The sequence below is a fragment of the Lygodium microphyllum genome, chromosome 18, assembly GCF_053477565.2.
Source record: "Lygodium microphyllum isolate KBCC chromosome 18, Lygodium_microphyllum_v1.1.10, whole genome shotgun sequence".
In the NCBI taxonomy this organism is placed as follows: domain Eukaryota; kingdom Viridiplantae; phylum Streptophyta; class Polypodiopsida; order Schizaeales; family Lygodiaceae; genus Lygodium; species Lygodium microphyllum.
The window spans coordinates 9,952,868-9,974,760 of record NC_141152.1 but is presented as its reverse complement, the minus strand read 5'-3'; the positions used below and the strand labels follow the sequence as shown (position 1 = coordinate 9,974,760).

General features: G+C 43.7%; 1 protein-coding gene across 1 annotated transcript in view; it reads right to left on the bottom strand.

The window, feature by feature from the left end:
• The window catches only part of LOC148020570 (TCP-1/cpn60 chaperonin family protein), a 44,137-nt gene extending 23,268 nt beyond the window's left edge, over window positions 1–20,869 (bottom strand). The window contains exon 1 of the mRNA XM_087698350.1: window positions 20,521–20,869. Within this exon, the coding sequence (XP_087554476.1) occupies window positions 20,521–20,668 (148 nt within the window). The 5' untranslated portion in view covers window positions 20,669–20,869. The remainder of the gene's footprint in view (window positions 1–20,520) is intronic.
• Window positions 20,870–21,893: the final 1,024 nt, after the last annotated feature.

Genomic DNA, 21,893 nt, shown 5'->3' with positions numbered 1-21,893 from the left:
CCTTCTCAGGTGGCAGTCAGCCTTTATTGGCTGCTTTGTGTGCCAGTCGGCCAGTTTAGGGCCAGTCGGTCAGTTTTAGGGCTGTCGGCCAGTTTTAGGGCTGGGGGACTATTTATAGCAGCAGCCCCCCCCCCATCAGTCCTTCATTCTGTCTTTCAGATTCAGCGCACTCTCTCTCCTCTCCCACTCGGGCATCGGTTCTGCCCTTGTTTCCAGCCTGATCTGGTGCCCTCACTGACGCTCCAGGCTGCATGCAGGGACTGATCAGTCCATTTCAGAGTATTCAGCATCCATTTCAGTCAGTGCAGATCTTCTTCCTTCATTCTCTGCTTTCTCTCTATCTCTCCTCCGTGTTCGTGTTTTCTTCTTCCGTTGCGCACTCTCACATGGTATCATCGCCTAACTGAGAGCACGGAGGACTTCATCGATTGGAGAGAGACCATACCCCTCTTCTGCTGCTGCCGCCTCATCTCCAACAGCCAAGATGGCCCTTCCAGGAGGTCCCAATCTTTGCGTTTGCTGCAGGCGCCTTCTCCAATGGCTGCCACGTCATCAACAACCTCTTCCTGCTTGCGTTTTCAGTCAGGGCGGCCACTCCTACAGCTGGGCGACACTCCTCCAGCCTGCGCCTTGCTGATCTGGCTATCGTTCCATCTCCAGGCGGCTCTTCTCCTGCTGGCGACCTATTCCCAGGCTGCGTTTTGGTGCTGGCGGCTTCTGTCTTGGTGATATTCATCAGACAACCTTGCGTTTTGCAGCTCCAAGTGTCACTAGGCCTCCCTAGCCTGCGTTTTGGTGATTGGTGATCATACTGCTGGTCATTCTTCGGCATCGGCAAAGTTTTCTTTGGTGTTTGGTGTTTTGCAGATTGGAAGATGTCTTACCAGTTTTCAGGCTTTGACGACTCAGAGGATGAGCTCCTCTCTCATCATTCCTTCGAGCGGAGACGAGATTATCAGGCGTTTCGACGACGGGAGGAGACTCCTCGCACTCGTCCCTCTTCAATCCATGCATCTCAGAGGATTCCATCTACCGTGAAGGTTCCATCCGTGACGACTGCTTCAGATGTTCGGATGCCTTCCTTGATTCCCTCTATACAGGATTCCCTCTATACAGGTGCCTATTCTCCCTTTCTTTCCGAAGGAAGATAAGTTGGATGGTTCCAACTACTCCCTCTGGTCGTGCAAGGTGGAGTGCATCCTCGATACATTCGACCTCTGGGAGCTTGTTTCTTCACCCATCGACCGTCCCCCCGTGGATTCGTCAGATGGAGCCTCTATGGACCGTGCTGCCTTGTGGGATAGGCTCAACTCTCGAGCCCGTTCCTTTCTTTTTATGAGTCTTCATGACTCGATTCTTGTACATGTTCACAGGTTAAAGACCGCGGCAGAAGTGTGGAAGAAGCTTGCGTCTTTGTATCAGCATAAGATGTTTGCCCACAAGATTTCTTTGGAGAAGAAGTTGCGGATGCTCAGTCTTGATGATTCTTCTTCTATGAAGGAGCACCTCACGAAGATGGAGGACATGCGAGGCGAGCTAGCCTCTCTTGGTCGTGTGATATCGTCCAAGGATATGGCGATGATTCTCTTGACTCAGCTGCCATCACCCCGATATGATGTCTTCTACACCAGCCTCATCACCTCGAGGACCCGCGAGCAACTCCTAAAGGAGGAACTTTCCCCGCTTGTCTTGGAGCATGACGAGTGACTCAGAGAGGTGGGAGCCAGTGGCTCCACCAAGGCTTTTACTGCAGGTACAGGTGGCGGCAAGGAGAAGAAGCAGCAGAAGGAGAAGGCCAAGGACAAGGAGGCCAAGAAGGATGCGAAGGAGAAGAAGCCCAAGTGCCCACACTGTGGAAAGGGCACGGGCACTCATTCCGAGGAGAAGTGTTGGCAGAAGTAGCCCCATTTGAAGCCCAAGGAGAAGGACTCGAAGGCGGCCCCAGCCATGACAGAGTCTGCGTTTGTGCATGTCTTTGTTGAGGAGGATACAGCCCTAGCTTCTACCACTGAGGAGAAGCCTTGGCTCGTGGACAGCAGAGCATCTTCTCATATGACCTTTAGACAGGATTGGCTTTAGGATCTTCGTTCCAGAGGGGGCACCGTCACCATTGGTGACAATTCTACAGTTCCCGTTCGAGGCGTGGGGACGCTACCTATGTTTTCTGACAGGCGGTCTTCTTCCGCCAAAGTTCTTTATGTACTTGATTTGGGCTTTAATCTATTGTCTGTGCATGGTCTTACTCAGCTCGGTACCCGAGTCATTTTTTACACAGGATGCAGTCACAGTGGAGGATGCTTCTACAGATAATGCTCTTTGGACAGGTCCACAGGAGGGTGGGCTTTACACGCTCACAGCCTTGGCTGCGAGGGCTTTTCACGAGCTTGGGCTACTTTGGCATGCTCGTTATGGTCACTTGAACCTTGATTCTATTCGGCGGGCTTCTCGAAGGAAGATGGTGGAGGGACTTCCAGATTTCCCTCCTCTTCACACTTTGTGCCCTAGCTGCTTGAGGGGCAAGCAGCATCGGCAGCCTCACCCACCGGTTGCTTCTAGAAGGGCTACTTCTCCACTTGAGTTGGTTCACACCGACCTTTGCGGACCTATGGGCACGGCCTCCCTTGGAAAGGCCAAGTATTTGATGCTGATTGTGGACGGCTTTAGTCGTTATGTGTGGCCATATTTCTTGGAGTACAAAAGCGAGGCGTACTCCGGTTTCTGCGAGTGGAAGGTGTTTGTGGAGACACAAACAACTTCCAACGTTCGTGGTGTACGAGCTGATCACGGTGGCGAGTTTACTTCTCACCTTTTCTCTCAGTTTTACAAGGATCACGGCATTCGGGTGGAGTATTCCCATCCGAACACACCATCGGAGAATGGTGTGGCGGAGCGTGCGAATGGGACCATGGTGGAGATGGCCCGATCTATGCTGGAGCATAGGAGTCTTCCTCCTTTCCTTTGGGGTGAGGCGGTGGCTACAGTGGTGCATATTCGCAACCGCTCTCCGACTTCAGCATTACAGGACATGACTCCCTTTGAGGCTTTCTTTGGGAGGAAGCCTTCCGTGTCCCACTTTCGCATCTTTGGATGTGATGCTTTTGTCCATGTGGACAAGAAGAAGAGGAAGACGAAGCTCGACTCTAAGTCGCGACAGCTTATCTTCATGGGCTATAGCACGACCACAAAGGGATATCGGCTCTACGACCCAACGACACGGAAGATTGAGGTGAGCAGGGATGGTGAGGGGGAGTCCCTCTCAGAGACACGTGCTTTACAGGTTCCGAAGACTACTGGGTCTCCCTCGCAACAGGAGGAGTCTCTTAGGATTCCTTTGTGGTATCGCCAACTTATGCAGGATTCAGGTGTTACTCACTTTCCTACTTCTACAGGTCCACGCAGATCCGCCCGCTTACAAGCCCAACGGGATAGTTCACTATGTGTGAACTATGCTCTTATGTCTCAGATTCTTCAGGATTTAGAGCCTTCCACAGTGGAGGAGGCTCTTGCACAGGATATTTGGAGACAGGCTATGCAGACAGAGCTCGACTCCATCGAGCGGAACCATACTTGGGAGCTTGTACCGCGTCCCAAGAAACGGAAGGTGATAGGTGTGAAATGGGTCTTTAAGACCAAGTATCTTGCAGATGGCTCCTTGGACAAGAATAAAGCTAGGCTTGTTGCCAAGGGTTTTGCACAGAGAGCAGGTTTGGACTACTTTGAGACTTTTGCTCCTACAGCTCGGATGTCTACCATTCGAGTTATTTTGGCTCTTGCAGCTCACCACCGTTGGCCTGTTTATCAGATGGACGTCAAGTCAGCCTTTCTGAATGGCGTCCTTGAGGAGGAGATCTATGTTTCACAGCCTCCTGGTTTTCTTGTGCAGGGAAAGGAGGATCATGTCTATAGGCTGTGGAAGGCCCTTTATGGCTTGAAGCAGGCTCCTCGTGCTTGGTACCAACGGATTGACCGCTTCTTTCTACAGAGTGGTTTTCAATGCTCCGATCATGACCTCAACCTCTACTTTAGGGTTGTGGGTTCTCTTTGTGTTTTGCTTATCTTGTATGTAGATGATCTTATTATTACAGGGAGCGACACTCAACAGGTGGAGCATACTCGGGCTATTCTACGACAGGAGTTTGACATGACGGATCTAGGGATCCTTCACTTCTTTCTTGGTCTGGAGATCTATCAGATGGCACAGGGCATTTTTATCTCGCAGCACAGATACATCTCCGAGCTTCTTTCGGAGTTTGGTGTGGCCGAGAGTCGGCCTATTTCATGCCCCATGGACCCTGAGTCCAAGATTTTGGCAGATGGAGTCCCCCTTACAGATGCCACTCGTTACCGATGCCTTGTTGGCTCTCTTATCTAGCTTATTCACACTAGGCCGGATATCTCTTTTGTAGTGGCTTTGTTGTCTTCTTTTATGAAGACTCCTACACAGGATCACTGGAGGGCAGCCTTGCGTGTTCTTCGGTATTTACAGGGGACTCGATCCTACGGGATCATGTATGGAGATGGGATTAATCTTTCTGGATGGAGTGATTCTGATTGGGCAAGTGATGTGGGTTCGAGACGATCCACTACAGGTTATGCTTTCACCCTTTGATCCGGTGTTGTCTCTTGGAGCAGCAAGAAGCAGCCTACTGTGGCACTTTCTTCTACAGAGGCTGAGTATCAGGCCTTATGTTCAACCGCTATGGAGGCAGTTTGGCTCCGTCGCTTGATGGCGGAGATTGGCTTTTCCCAGATAGGACCTACGGAGCTGCGCGTGGACAACCAGAGTGCCCTTGCTCTGGCCAAGAACCCGGTGTTTCATGCTTGCACAAAGCACATTTAGATTCAGTACCACTATGTTCGAGAGCGGATTGTGGATTCGGAGCTGGCAGTGGCCTATTGTCCCACGGCGGACAATGCGGCTGATCTCTTCACGAAGCCTTTGCCTCAGGCTTCTTTGCTTCATCACATGCGGTTGTTAGGTCTTCAGACCCTCCTAGGATCTGAGAGGGGGTGGGTGTTAGCCTGTTCTATTTCATTCTCAGTCTGTCATCTCCTAGTTGTGAGCTCCTGTCAGAGTCTGGCAAGAGACAAAGGAGCTCTGTCAATTTATGTGTTGCTGATTTTTGTGTGCATTCCCTTCTCGAGTGGCAGTCAGCCTTTATTGGCTGCTTTGTGTGCCAGTCGGCCAGATTAGGGCCAATCGGCCACTTTTAGGGCTGTCGGCCAGTTTTAGGACTGGCCCCATCAGTCCATTCTGTCTTTCAGATTCAGCGCACTCTCTCTCCTCTCCCACTCCGGCATCGGTTCTGCCCTTGTTTTCAGCCTGATCTGGTGCCCTCACTGACGCTCCGAGCTGCGTGCAGGGACTGATCAGTCCATTTCAGAGTATTCAGCATCCATTTCAGTCAGTGCAGATCTTCTTCCTTCATTCTCTGCTTTCTCTCTCTCTCCTCCATGTTCGTGTTTTCTTCTTCTGTTGCGCACTCTCACACAAGCAAACTCAAATTTCTATTCAAAATCCAAATCAAACCCCAACTAGAGGGTCACTAGGAGCCTCCATGTCAAAACTTAAACCCGAGTGGCAAAAAGTACCAAAGAAAAATCAATATTGTCAACATTGTCAAAAGACTTGCCACTTCGACAACAAATGTCATTTCAAGGTTAAGGACAGTCCGTCCATGATTCACGTCTCAAGCACATCCACTAAGGGCACTCCTATCCCCCCTCCACAACCGAGACAAGGTAGACCCACTACTCACATGGCAACTGATTCTTCTGCTCCCTCTTCACCTGAGAAGTTATTAGAAATGTCTGCCCATCCAAATGTTGCAGACTTCAATTATCCTCGAACACATGTTGTCTATCTTGAGGAAAGACTTGATGAATCCCTTCCCACTTAGAGTTTCCCTCTCCTTCATGTACGTAGCCAAAAGCATTGGAGCCCACTTTCTCTGGAGACCCTTCAGCCCAAAAGATTGTGGAGCCTTCCTTTGGTTCAGATCTCCATGGTACTGACTATGGTTCCTTTCCACTTCCCACCTACACATCACTTGATCCTTGTAGGGCATACTCTAGTTTGTTTTCTCTTTTCCATTGCACCTTTTTCCTTTAGTCTCTTACATTCTTAGTGTGCCTATCTTTTGGTAGTGGGTGTCTTTTCACATTTGTATACAACACCCACTTGCACTTTCTATTGAAATTGAGATCTACATGTTATATGATCTTATGTAGTTTTTGCTTCCTTTTGCCATTGCATTCGCTTCTACAAGATCTACCACCTACCTCAGAGCGAAGCCTTGGATCATTTGGCACTCCTCATGGTTGCATCTTTTGGTGGCGTTTCTTTCCCAAGATTTGTCATTGCTACTTTAAAGGCCACCTTGGAGGCTATTCATTTGACAAGTTTTCACCTAGATATGTATCTCACTCTTCTTCTTTGGATGCTACTTCTTTTCCCCATCGACATCAACATCTTGTGGATAGATAGGATGCTTACTTCTCCTTCCATTGTCCGATGGTGAGAGGGGGGGCGGTCTATAAATTTCCCTTCCACTTTGAGGGAGGCAACTTCTCCTCTTGATAGTAACAATGATGATGCTTATAGAATTTGATTCATCCATTATACTTATTGCACATTTTTAAACATTGTATCTTCGTCTCCATCATCAAGATGACATAATTGTAATAAAAGGGGCCTTGGGCAAGTGAACAATTTCCCTATGAGGGCACTGTTGCATAGTATTTTGCATGAGCATGATCACACTTACATTGCCTCTTGCATCACTCCAGTGTAGTGGCATTATTTTCTCTAAACATGCATCTATGCACATTTATCCCTTTTCGGTCTTTCTAAGTGATTGACTCTAGATCCGCCACACTCGCGGCATTGCACATGACAATCTCGAAGCCAGCCTCCCTTGCTTGCTTAGCCTTGCTAGTTTGCTTTTTTGCCTCTCCACATACCCACCATATTTGCTTCACACACCTCTAACCTCTTCCTTCATCATCAACTTCCAATCGCGGTAGGTATAGCTTGCTTATTTTATGAAAACCTTCAAGTCTAGCTACTAGTCTCTCATTCATTACTTAATCGACCGCTATCTCCACTTTTGAAACAATCATTATTAAACCAAAACCACTAACCCACCCAAAAAAAAGAAACAATGTAATTCCATCCACCTTTGCAAGACTTGGTAGGCCATTGGGCAGCTAACATGCACCCTTGTCCCATACCCTGGCCTCTCTGGGGTAACCACTTAGACTCCCTTGGTAAGATATCCATCGCCTCTATAGTCTTAGTAGGCCACTGGACAACCACCATGCACCCTTAGTCCGATACCCTAGCTGCTTTGGGATTTGGTGTAAAAACACATACAAACTAAAACACTCCAAAATCTAGGTTGGCCTTTCTTTTTAGCTTAGTTTTTGGGCTTGAGAGGGGGTATTGAGCTAACAAAAGCATTATGTTTTGAACTAGCCACTTAAACAACCCCAAAAATGTTTAATTAATTAAAACACTGAAATGATGCACAGTTCAAGAGAGTTTTGAAATGGTGCACAGGACAAGGTCCCAAAACTTTCTATAAATAAGCATGCTGCCCTCCATTCATTTTAATCTCGTTTTTGCAATTTTCAAGCCCTCTAGCTTCATTGCCCACACACCATTCACGAAAAGCATCTCATCCAAGCTGCCCATTGTTGTCTACATCACCTTGGCACATGTTTCCCTCTGTCCTCCTGTTCTCTCACCTTCCAACCATTGCCTTGCTGATCTAGCCACACAATTGCTGTGTTTGCTGCCTGGTGACTTCCCTTCACAATTGGCGACTGATTCTGGACCACTTCTTGCTCCTAGCAACCATCCAAAGATTGTCGCCCTATTGTTTTAGCTATCACCTGCCTAAGAGGACCACATCAGCATTTGCATTTTCAGTTTTCTCTTATTGTCCAATTTTTCTCTCCTCGAGTACCTCCGTTTTCAGTCTTTCTCTCTCCTCACTGCTTGTCTACATCATCAAGTCTAGCTTCCATAGCTGCGTTTGCAGATGTATGACTCTCAGAGGCTACCTTTGCTAAATTTCGAAATCCATCAAGACTACAACACACTCTCCTGCTCAACATCTTTGCCTCAATCCTCGAGACACAAGAGTTCGAGATTGAGATAGATGCAGAAGAAGCCTCCGAAATTAAGGTTTGCATGTGGGGGACAAAAACTCTCTAGAACCGGTCCCCATTTAACGAAACCTTTAATACTTTACATGTTTTGGAGCTGTTTTAAAGAGCTCATCAATATGGAATGTATTCCTAACTCAACATTCCCTCTCAAGCTCAAAATTGGAACCAAGAAGGAACTGGAAGAAAAGTTGAAGCCCATTTGGACCCCAAGGCATCTCACCCCAAAGCAACCAGGGCATCAAACAAAGGGTGCACGTCGGCTACCCAAAGGCCGACTAAGACTGTAGAGGCAATGGTTATCTTACAAGGAAGTCCACATGGATCAACCCAAAGAGACCAAGGTACTGGACAAATGGTGCTCATTGATTGCCCCATGGCCTACCAAAACCTACAAAGGCAAATAGAACCACATTGAACTTCTTTTTTTTTGTGAATAGATATGGTTTGCAACCTTTTAAGCAATTGTGCCCCATGGGGAGAATGAAAAGGGATGGTTAGATCCAACACATCACAAAACAAAGAAGCTATCCCAAACACTCGTGGGTATCGATAAAGAGGAAAAGTGGTGAATAACTATAGTGAGGTGGTCGTAAACGAGGTGAAGAACTGCCAATGGAGATAGCTCAAGATCCGCTCAAGTGTGCTTTACAAAATGAGATCCATCCAAGTGTCCTACATGATGAGAATGTGCATGCCACAAGTGCTAGTTGAACAGTCCCTTCCATGGGAAAATTGTTCACTTGCCCAAGCGCCCTTGTACAAAGATGATGATGATCATGCAATACAAAGGGAAGATATGACAAGAAAGGGAGACCGATGTCGAAGACAAATGTGGAATCTTAGAGAATACTAAGAAAGGGTAAAGACCCCCTCTGAACCTTGGATATCGAGGCCGAAAGAGAAAGAGGAGCCTGATGTTAGTCTTCGTGTGGTGCCAAGAACCATGAAGATAGATGAAAATGAGAATGAAGATGAAGATGAAGATGAAGCACCCCGATTGAAAGAGCAAGGTAGAATTCACCACCATTATATCATCTTGAGAGATGCTACATGTTTGCCTTGGAAGGGGAAGCATCCATGCTAATAGAAGATTAAATCTCCTAGGAAGATAAAACCAAGAAAGTGGCGATGCGCATCCCATGTCTCCAACCCAAAACGGATCAATGAAAACCTATTACTATATTAAAAATAAAACTATTTGCACATAATTTATTTTATAAAAGTATATAATGAATATTATACAAGTATCAGAAGTTAATTATTTCAAAATATGGATATTATTTATGTGAGCTTCTTATCTCCTCAAAAACAAAATCTTTTATACCTTGCATTTTTTAATTGTTTAAAATTTTACATGATTTGAGACATAATTGCGAATGATGTATAATAATATTTACCCTTACACTTTATACACAAATAATCTATCATTTATTTGATTAGCTACTTACTGAAAGTTGTTAAATGCTATTAGAAGAAAAAATAAATGCATACTTTTATAAGATGAATTTTGCTACAATTATGACCTACAAATTTATTCACATTATTTTATGTATATATGTAGCCTAGAAATGGATGCAAAGAGTGCAATGGGTGATGAACTGCTATAGCAAACCAATCAACTAAGCCTTCAAGGGTCTTAAAAGAGGCCGGGCACATGCCATATGTCCAGTGACCATAGGGGTAGAAGGAGCAAATGAAGCAAATGCAAGAGGCATAGCTCCACTAGACCCTCCAACAAGAGTAGAGGCAATTGCAATGGTCTACAAAGGTTTCTTAGAAGAAAGACTAGACCTTGGAACAACACTTCTCGTCCACATGGCCCAATCTCCTAGCAATGTATGCAAAACCCATTTTTCTTAGGGAGTTGTTACCAAATGGGTTTTGAATCTTTGTTTTCATCTAAGGAAGGGGTGTCACCCTTAGTTTGAGTTGCCTTCGAATCTTCAGTTCTTGCCACCTTCAATTTTCCCTTGTAAAGAAGAGGCAACCAAACCCCTCTCTAAATAAAAATATGAAGAGAATTCCTTGTGTAACCAACCTTTTGTTTGTCAATTGTTACCAAAACATATTGGCTCAATGATTCAAATTAACTCAATGCTTAAATACTCTGAAAGATAATTTGTATTATTTAAGTATTTCAAAATATGATTAAATTATTCATCTTTCTATTCAAGGATGGCCAATGGAAAAACGCCCTTGAATTATGCTTGGGTCGTCATTGACGAGATGCCCAAGAGAAATTAAAAATTTAGTCGAGTAGTCAGATTGACCAAAAAGCTCATATCACTAAGACTTTTATACTTGAATAGTCATGTGGACTAGAAGACCATATAAGAAGTGGTTTTAAAATGTGAAACCATATGCTCATGATCAAAGAAACAAACCATGGACCGGTGAACCTATATAATGCAGCTCTCCAAAATCTAAATTTGGCAACTCCTAAAATTTAGGAGGTTACTATTTTTCAAACTTGCTCAAATGAAAATTATGTTTACGTCAAAGGCTCTAGAATTTTACAAGGAGCAATTTTGTCTTCAATAGCTATCTCAAATTCTTAACCATTTGAGAGATTTTTTAAGTAGAAGGTTCAAAAACTTCTTCCTCTAAAAAAGTGACATGTGGCATCTTAGACGTGTCCTTTTGGAGAGACAAAAGTCCCCACACTTGTCAATTTCAACAAACACTTGTTATTTCTAGCCTCTATTTTCCACTTTTAAGCACCCAAGACCCACTACTACATATTGGAGTCTCTCTTAATTTTAAATAAACTCTCATGTTGAGATTTCAACCACGTGCTTTGTACTCTCATATCTATCACTCATCCAAGAAGAACTATCTACTTAGCTTAATCTAGTCCAAGCACTAAGAAGAAAATCAGCTTGCTGCTTGGAGTATACAAAAATTAGGATTTAGAAGAACTATCTACTTAGCTTAATCTAGTCCAAGCACTAAGAAGAAAATCAGCTTGCTGCTTGGAGTATACAAAAATTAGGATTTCGAAACCCTAATATTCAGAATTGCTACAAATCAACCCTTTGTATATGGTTCACGCACTTGGTACCCATGGTTTATTTCAATAAATTCTTGTAACGAGGGAGGAACAGGTTTCCCTCTCAATGTGGTGTCGACTCCTCTCTCTCTCTCTCTCTCTCTCTCTCTCTCTCTCTCTCTCTCTATTGATTTTCATGGTGATAATTGATCAAGTTGGTTAAGTTCAAATATTGTTATTCTCACATTCTTACCGCACTTACATCTTGAGGACTTGATCATGTAGCCTCACATAATACAAGAACTGACACTCCAACTCAGAGAAGATTGGCAATCTGGGCATCGCAATTATGTGCTAAATGAAATGGAAGTATTTTTTAGGCAATTTATTCCAAAAAAACATAATCCGATCATCATCTGACTTTGGTGAGTCTATTGTGGCAAACTTGACAACAAATCGCTAATATTCAGCCAACTTGACTTTCATATCATCCCCTTGCTTAATAAAAAAACTCTTAAAGCTCAAAGTTGAAATTGATACATCAAGTGCAATCTCATGCCCCATAACATCAATGAGATGACTTCCAAGGCTCAAATGCAAGGGGAGAATTTTGTAACTAAGAGTGAAACTCGAGAAGCAACCCCTAAAAAAACTCCTAAAGCTCAAAAACGAAATTGATACATCGAGTGCAATCTCATGCCCCATAACATCAATGAGATGCCTTCCAAGGCTCAAATACCATAAGAGAATGTTGTAACTAAGAGTGGAACTCAAGAAGCAACCCCTGCATTAACTCAACATTGGTTGTGGCATTGCAAACTCTCCATTGATGGATGTGATCAAGGTAAGCCAGCCGAGGACCCATTATAGGCTCTAGACCAACAACTAGGTCCCAAAGACTGAGATTCAAGCACTTGTTGCATGAAGTTCAACCACGTGGTAAAATTCAATACATTCAAACTAATTGTATACATGAAGGTATTCTTAGCCATACAGCAACAGGAGTGTAGTATTGTAAGATGAAAAGGTGGGTAGAATGGGTAGGGTAGGGAAGAGTACGCTTGGGAGCTAATCCCAAAGAGCCCACCATGCATGGATGAAGTGTGCGCAATGGATCCAAAAGTGAAAATGGATTGACTAGGCATAGGTGCAATGACCGCATGCATAGCCCATAGAAGAGGGATAGGGACACGTGCAATGACCGCATGCATAGCCCATAGAAGAGGGATAGGGACACGTGGGGTAGAGGATGGAAATCCTTGCATTGGAGTGATCCATGGAGTATGTGACAGTGCATCACAAGCAAGGGATGAAAATCCCTATATCTGGGAGCCTAATAGATGAGAAGATGAGCATTCATGGAAAGTGAGAGGAATATCCATCACCACAATCCCAAGGCAAACAAAAGTGCTCACTTGTGGGTGTGTTAAGGCATAATGATAAAGGGTGGCATTCCCCCTAACAATGTACTATTGTCAAGACTTAATTGATTTCCACCCACAAGTACTTCTCGAGCATAACTTTATACAACTTTTGCCAATGTCATCCACTACTCGCTTGAGATACTTAGGCCATCAACATGACATAATTGATATGCACCTCACATGTGCACAACTTAATAATGCCAAAGCTAAGCATTAAAATCTCTACCTAATCCTATAAACTAAATAATGCCTCTATACATTTGCAACATCTCGAGTAGGAAAATCTCGTCACATACTCTCTCCTAGAACAGGAGCATCCTCGCCCTCTATTGGATGGTCAAGACTCATGGCACAAACTCCTCTCTCCTGTAAGTGGAGAGTCTCGTCCCCCCTATTGAGTGCCAAAACCCTAAGACACTAAAACCCTCTATTAAACTATTTGTGAAGGCCATGACTACAAGGGTTAACTGTTGGCAACTGCAAGGAAGGTAGAGGTGTAGGTACACCTAACTCAACCACAAGTAACTAAAGAAAAGGAGAATGTGCGGACACAACTATCTTAATCATTAGTGACGAGGGAGATGAAGGTATCGAACATTGTTGTCTCTACCACCATCAGTGGCAACAGGGGGGCTTGAAGCCCCTCGAGGGCATAAGCTAGGGCAAGGCAGTTACAACTACATCTCTATAAGCTAATAACAAGTTGACCTACCATCCCTACATGTGAAATACTACCTCGAGAGACCAAAATAGTAGACCGTTTTGTTCGTATATCCCCCAATGCAACAATGTATCTAATTGGTACAATCATTATCCACCATTAGTCTAGATTCCCAAGACTCCTAGGTTACCCTTAGGATCCTTAGACTAATCAAGACACAATCCCATGGATTTTGATAGTCTTATCCCTTTAGGCTACAAGCTACATAAATTATCTTACATCTCTTTAGGCTCCCATAAACTTAGCACTTTTTCTTTGCCTTCTACTTTGTATTCATTCACTCATTTTATTTACTTTCCATTACACACAATCACTTGGAATCATTTTTGTCTAAGTACCAAAAGAGTCTCAATATGAAACAATTGGTATGCAAGCTCTAGTTTTTCTTCTAGTATTTACATGCCAAGTTTTGTAATTCACATCATGACTAACATTGCAAGAATGTACTGGTCTTGGCTAGGCTCAAGGCATGGTTTTCTTATCCTAGAGTTGGTGAGTATACCTCTGCATCCTTGATTCGCATGGAGACAAAGACAATGTCCTCAATTCAAAGATCGGGTTTCGAGTAGCACTTCACTTATACTCTTTCACTACCACTCAGCTAGTCTTTCATGTTAATGTTGAGAAACCCTTCACCCGCACTTTGCGTTTTTTGCGTTTCTACGTTTTGCGTTTAGGGTTTGCAGCCCCAAAAAAGGTGCCATCCTAGACTGACTATGCCTATTTATAGGCCACTCTCTTATTCATTCCTCACAGCTGATTCATTCAGTCTGTCACCTCTTCTCTCCAGCCTCTCCACTACCCTCACACCCCTTCAGGAGGACATTGCGGTTCATGGTTCGTGGCTATCTTCATTATCTTCCTTGTGCTATGGCACCCTTGGTCCCTTGTATCACATTCACTCCATGATTCGAAACTTCATCATTCCATTTATCAGAGTTTCTTCTCTCTTCTCTTCTCTTCTCCATGTTTGCTGAGTTCACTCTGTGTTCCTCCCTGCCAACCCTACTATCTCGCTGGTACGTCATCTTTGACATGGTATCAGAGCTGGATCTGCTCACCTAGCAGTGAAGATCCTCCACTCCAGTGAAGGCAAAGACCGGTGGCAAGTTAGGCATCCACTGCTCTTCTTCTTCCGTTGCATCAACATCTCGTTTTTGTAGATTTCAAGTGTTTCAACTTGCTGCCCACACCTCGTTCGCGGAGAACATCTCAACTGAAGCTCTCCATTGCTGTCTCCATCAATTGGCGCCTGATTTTCAGCCCTCTTCACACAGCTTGGAGCTGATTCCAGCCACGAGACTGTTGTTCCTATGCAGACCTGCTACCATACAGCCTACCACGTCATCACGGTCCAGCTGTTGCCTGCGTTTTTAGTCTTCCTCTCTCCTGTTGCCTGCGTTTTTAGTCTTTCTCTCACCTGCTACCTACGTTTTTAGTCTTTCTCTCTCCTCACCTGCGTTTTTCTACTGGTTGCAACCTCTTACTATTGGTCACATCCTCCTCTCACTCACAGCTCACTTTCAGCCCTTCCACTACCCTCCCAACCCTTAAGGCAGACATTGCGGTTCGTGCTTTGCATTGCCCTCACACCCCTTGAGGCGGATATTGCGGTTCATGGTTCGTGGCTGACCTCTTCCACCTCTTCCTTCTTCAGCAAGGCACACTGGTATCCATGGCTTCTTTACCAATAGATGACCAATTTGCTGGGTGTTCCTATTGCGGCACGAATGGTCATCCCACCGAAGACTGTTGACATCAACCTTTGCTCCCCACCCCCCCCCCGGAGTATATGCATCTTCCACCAGGCACTCCTTGTGCCACCTCTCCTTTCTGGGCCACAAGATCGTTCTACATCGGTTATCAAAGTACTGTGCTCAAGGCTATAATACGCATCCAATGCGCACTAAGTCCTTTCGAGCACATGGAGGATTGATTGGTGCTATGACCTCCTGGAGATCGTAGGAATGCCAGCGACAGTCTTCTCCCACTTATTTTCAGATACAGTGGCTTCCACGACCTACAGATCTATAGTCCGCTCCATCGAGAGACAGTGATTGTTTGATACCGTCTCCGTCAGTCTGCTCCTTTAAGAGACAGTGGTTGCTCGACTCCTTTCTCTTCTTCGGCAACCCATTCTATTCCACTGAGAGACAGCAACTATTGCCCACCTCTTGCTCATTCTGAGCCCCACCCTTCCCCACCCTCGACTACTCAGGTTTGAGAGGCTACCTCTGGGAGCCCTTCAACACCCCAGATACCTGCTTCGGCCCGACAAGTGGCACTTCCTTCGTCAACAAACATTTCAGAATTCGTGATCCATGAGTTTTTGGATTCCCTATCTACTTTAAAGGGGGATGTTATTTCTTTTCCCTCAAAGGGGAAAAGAAATAGCATCCCCCTCTTGCTCATTCTGAGCCCCACCCTTCCCCACCCTCGACTACTCAGGTTTGAGAGGCTACCTCTGGGAGCTCTTCAGCACCCCAGATACCTTCTTCGCCTGACCGGTGGCACTTCCTTCGTCAGCAGACATTTCAGAATTCGTGATCCATGAGTTTTTGGATTCCCTATCTACTTTAAAGGGGAATGTTATTTCTTTTCCCTCAAAGGGGACATCTACTTCTTCTTGGACTTTCCACCTCCCACCTCAAAGAGGGAACCTACTCCACATGAAGTTCTTTACCCATCCTCTACTTTCTTGGGATGGCTTTCTTCAACCAATCATCTCTTCTATTGATACCCAAGATCTTCACGTACCACCTAGATTGGGACCTCGGAGGTTCAACCGCGACTTGGTGACGAGGCCTTCGTATTCTTTCCAGCATGGATGCACGGAGCTAGTGGCTTCTATCTCGAGGTTGAGTTTTGGGTTCTCCAATTCACTCTGTCTATTGTTCTTTACTGCAGGTTCCCTTTTCGATGGAAATCTTGGATCTCAGGGACTCTCTACATCTTCTTCCTCCTCTTCTCTTCTTGCCTTCGTCCCTTGGTCAGCACGGAGCCACCTCCCGAGATCGAATACGGGCATATCCTTATGGTTCTCGACACCACACAAAGTCCGATATTCCTCCTATGCATTGCATGATTTCATCATCTATGTATTAGGACACTTGGGCATGTGAACAATTTTCCCACAAGGGACATGGTCCAAGTGGCACCTGCTGCATGAGCATTTTTCAACATGTAGCATTGCATCTCCACCTCACTCTTCTCTTGTTCCCCTTTTTGGGCTTGAGAGGGGGTGTTGAGAAACCCTTCACCCGCAGTTTGCGTTTTTTGCGTTTCTGCATTTTGCGTTTAGGGTTTGCAGCCCCAAAAAGAGGCGCCATCCTAGACTGACTATGCCTATTTATAGGCCACTCTCATTCATTCCTCACGGCTGATTCATTCAGTCCGTCATCTCTTCTCTCCAGTCTCTCCACTACTCTCACACCCCTTCAAGAGGACATTGCAGTTCGTGGTTCGTGATTGTCTTCATCATCTTCCTTGTGCTACAACACCCTTGGTCCCTTGTACCACATTCACTCCATGATTCGGAACTTCATCATTCCATTCATCAGAGTTTCTTCTCTCTTCTCTTCTCTTCTCCATGTTTGCCGAGTTCACTCCGTGTTCCTCCCCGCAAACTTTACTATCTCGCTGGTACATCATATTTTGGCAGTTAAGAGGACCACTATGTACATTTTTTATGTCAAGTGAACTACTACCTTAGTGGTTGTACCTTCAAATTCTTGAATGGCATAAAAATCATCTCTCAAGGTTGAGTATTAAGTAAGCTACGACACTTAGTCAGTATCAAAGCACTCTCGTAAGACCAACTACAAGGCCATCCCAACTACCTAGGTGCTTAATTCTATGAAGATAAGCTAGGGTTTGCATTGAGAAAACATAAACTAAACACAATAAATGAAATAAACACAAACCCTAAACGCAAAACTCAAAGCACAAAACACAAAATGCAAAAACACAAACACAAACAAAGAAGAAAGAGGACTAATGTGCAAAATGCTCAAGGGCAAAGTTGTCCAACAATTAGTGGCTCTCATGGGAGTGGGCCAAGGGAGTAGTCGAAGAGGTGATATCCATTAAAGATGGATCTCGAGTGCTATAACCATCAAGCAAACCAAAGTGAGTGCTAAATATCAAAGGGCAACAAGCTAGAAACTTATAAACACAACAATGTACCACCAATCAAAGACTAAAATCTAGTCACCAAGTTTGTAGGCAATAGAACAACAGTTGAGGAGGTTGTATCAAATGTCAAACAAGCTTATACTAATAAAAATGCTAGCTAGTTGATGCACAAGAGATGGCTAAACAATAAGCCAACCTACAAAACTTGAAAACGCTGTTGTTTAGGGTTGTAGGAGAAATCACCAGCAATTGGAAACAATGAGCAACAACAATAGACAAGCACCACCCCCAAGGGCTAATGGTGATGTGGCAATATTTTACAAAGGTTGGACAACCACTAAAGGAGGTGTTAAAGGTGGAAACCTATAAAACAAGAATCGGTTGAATGGTGGGCAACCTGTCTATTTATGGATGCAAAAGAATCCTCCCAAATTAGGGTTTTGCTTATGGGACACAAAAACTCTCTAGAACGTTGCACTATTCAATGAAACTTTGGTAATTTACATAATTTGGGCCTATTTAAAGAGCTAATCAATTTGTAATGCATTTTAAACTCAATAGATTGTCCCTCCAACTCTACCAACTAAGGATTGCCACATCTTCCTTCTTCATTCACTAGGTTCATTTTCATGATGAACTAGTATATTATTGGTGAGGCCTTCAAATTCTTGACAAGTATCGAAGCCATCTCTTAATGGTTGAGTTTTGGAATCACCTACCACAGTTGAAAAGCACATGAGACCTCTCCCAAAGATCAATGTGTGCACATCTTGACTACCTAAGTGACTATCCTCTTTTCAACTCTACTAGCTAAGAGGTTAGATCCATGTGTTTTGCACCAACGATCTTTACTTGTGTCACAACCTTATTTAAAAACCAACTTAACTTTCAAATTTTTATGATGTCATGTCATCAAATTGTCTAACCTTAATTGGATTGACCAACCAAGCAATAATCAACTCTGCCCATCACAAACACATGACAACTTGTTGCCCAACCTCCTTTGCATGATTACTATAATTATTGTTACATTGCTGTTGTGACAAGTCTTTCCAACTCATTAGAGACTAAGAATGAATACATAAACACAAATTTGGTGAAGCACGTGAAGTATATCGTCTTGCTTCTATTGAAGAAATTTTCACTCTTTCCATTGCTACAACTTATAGTGCATCAAAACAAAGTATTAAAGAATAATAGTAAGCATCTTAGTACAAGTACTCATTGCACTCCTCGAGAAGACCCTCAACCCCCCACATCACAGAGTGTTTCAGAAGCCCAACAATGAGGAGGCTCATCCTCTCCTCACCGCTCTGCCTCTACCAAAGTCTCTCGAACATCCACTAATAGGAAAGCCAATGGAGAAGCAATCTCCTAATTTATAAATAAAACCTCAAGAGGCATAGACTCTGCTTACGTGCCCAACTATCACCTGGATCTCCAAGAATAGGGTGCTCCCCCTATAGCGTTAGAAACTCCACGCGAACAACACATCTTGGCTCGTATAGACATCCTATGAGATGGGATCATATATCCTGTGCCCTTGTAACTAAAAATTGTAGCCAACAAACACCTATCTCTTGAAAGCCGTCTTGGACTTATCCCTTTGTTTCTTTGGAATGTGAGCATAGGCACTAATAATGAAGCACAATTGTCAAAGAAAGAGAATTTTTGAATTCAAATGATATACTCCTAAGTGTAGGGTTGCACAATCAAAATAAGTAAATCATGTGACAACTCCAACTACATTTTATCAACAAATGTGACTTTCGAAGATGTAAAACCACCTTTTGCAAGTTGATTTCCATAAGGCAATTACTCAAGTACCTCTTGTGTCATGATTGGAAAACCTACAAGCTACCATAACATTAAGAGATTGATTCATAGTCACAAGAGGTGGTCATTTTTGGACTTGAGGATAACAAAGATGATAGCTTCTTTCCATCCCATGTCCCATTCCATTTGATTATACAATCACACGTGATGGCTATTCCTCCCCACTTGTGACTATGGATTGATTCCTCTAAAGGTCTTGTGAGAAATTCTAACTTAGCATCACAGTGCAAGACAATGCCTCCAAAACTCTTACTAAATAGCATTCAAGTAGATGGCTCCAAAAATTTTGTTAAGGGTGGATTCAAATTGGTGAACAGCCATGTAAAAGCTGTTGAACACAAGAGCAAAACTTTAACATGTAAAGAGAGATGGGTCAAAGTGATGTCCATCACGTGACATAAATGTCCCATCTATAGGTGATGGACAATAGCAAGATTCACCCAACAAAATTATGAGATACGTGAGGAATAAGCCAATGTCCATCATAAAATGATCTAGTTTTGCCACATAAACCAACTAATCATTCAATAGCTTATATAAGAGTTGATCATCTGCAAATTTTTTTCACAACTAAAAAGGGGACCATGTGATTTATGGAGCATCCATCCGGCCTAATCTAAAAGGGCCCTAAATACTCAAACTTATCATGATAATATGAGATTGATACCTGCAAAAATCTTATTGCATACTCAGAGTTAGCAAGATAGTGTGAGGCATGCCTGCTAAACTCTTGCTGAAGAGCATTCAGGTTCAGTTGGATTCAACTCATGCAGTTAAAACTCCAACATGTTTTTCAAAAGGGATAAGCCCATGGTATTGTGCAGGGATTACCTTCGAGGGAAAAAGAAATCACACTACACTATTGTATGCCTGACAGAACGCACCTAGAGCTCCCAAAGAGAAACGCTCAAAGAGACCCGCATTATCGAATCTTGCATGCTTCAAGTTTTCTTACATAGAGAGAACTTTGGGAACATGATTGTGAATCGATCCTCCACTACATCTCACATCGATCGATCAACTAGACAATAATCAGGATACGAAATAAAATATCTGTGCCACCAGTTACCAAGGCCTCGCATTTTATGTTTCAAACTACACTCCGTAGAATGGAGAAAGCACAAGCAATTTGTCCAACGACATCTTCCTCGAATTAAAATGTGAGATAAGCAAACAGATAGATGTGAGGAAGGAGGTGAAGAAATGAAGGAAAAGGTATTTGTTATTCAAAGGAGACTTACCATTGGGCCCGAGGGAGGTTCGCGTGATGTGGGAGAGTTCCTTGCAGGCATCGATATTCTTAAGAACCGCTTCATCCAGACCAGAAAGGTGCTTGTGTCCTTCCTTGAGCATGGCTTGCACGCCATACGGCTGCAACTGGAAAGGCATCGCGACTGCTCGGAGGGCCGACGAAGAAGCCAACTAACGCCGAGGAGCAGAAAAGTTCCCAGCAAGAACGACGACACCACGGCCTTTTGGAGGGAAAGTTGGGAACAAGGGTTTCGCGACACTCTGAGCCAGTTCGATGCTACTCTCTTATATTGTACCATGAGGGGCCGGAGTCCCGATGGTGCCCTTGTGGCTTCTTCTGTTGAAGCTAGTGAGGGATTGGTTTGATAATTGTCTTAGTGACACCGGAAATAACGGGCCCAAAGTAGAGTGTTATCTAATGGTCCCCACTTATACTTCTTTCCTCAAACTAGGTTGATAGATACCAACAAAGGAATAAGAAGTTCCATATGCAATTCTTGCATTTTTATTATATTGTAATTTTATTGATGGTGTTCAGATATATGACGTGTTTTAAAGCAAAGTAGTTTGTAGATAATTTTTAACGTTGTTTGAATGTGTACAAAATCTCAAAACGAGAATATGTTTACTTATATAGCTTGAGTATCCGATTGTGTTTTTGAACTTTATTTTTTTGCTATGTTAAATGAGGTTTTTTTCTCTTCAAACAATAATACTTTTTACATCTTGTTGGGTGTCTGTATAGGTTGTTGTACCTTGTCACGGTTGCATTTTTCTCACAGATGGTGGTTTGCTCAAGATTCCTAACCTTGTCTATGTTTGTCAACTATTGCTTCTATGTTAACCTTGAAGTTATCCTCGAACGGCTAGAATGTTTCTATGTCTTTCTTCATTTTCTTGGCAAGATTTCTTCAATGTTGTTGGATTCTTTTCTCGATGTTGTTCACCTATCCTACATACTCCATGCCATTCCTCTTACATATTATGTTGTAAATGAAGTACTGGCTTTTGTATCTTTGCGTAGGAGCTTCTAGACTAGCTTGTTGGCTTTGGTTGCGAAAGGTGCCCGATGATATGGAAGTACTTAAGCTGGTGGCAGGACTTGCAATGGTTGGAGCTGCAAGCTTGGCATTTGAAGAAGTTTGATTTCTCCTTGGTTTGCTTTTGTCTGCATTTTAACAAGAAAAATTGATGTTGTTATTTTTTTTAAAGATATTTGAGAAGACATGTTTGAGAACTTGCCTATTACGTAGATTATGTTCCTGAATGGATTAGAGCTGGAATTATGTTTCTAGTTGTAGACCTCCCTACTCAGCAGGTATGTGACCTTCTTGATTGTTATTACATGATTGTCACGACCATG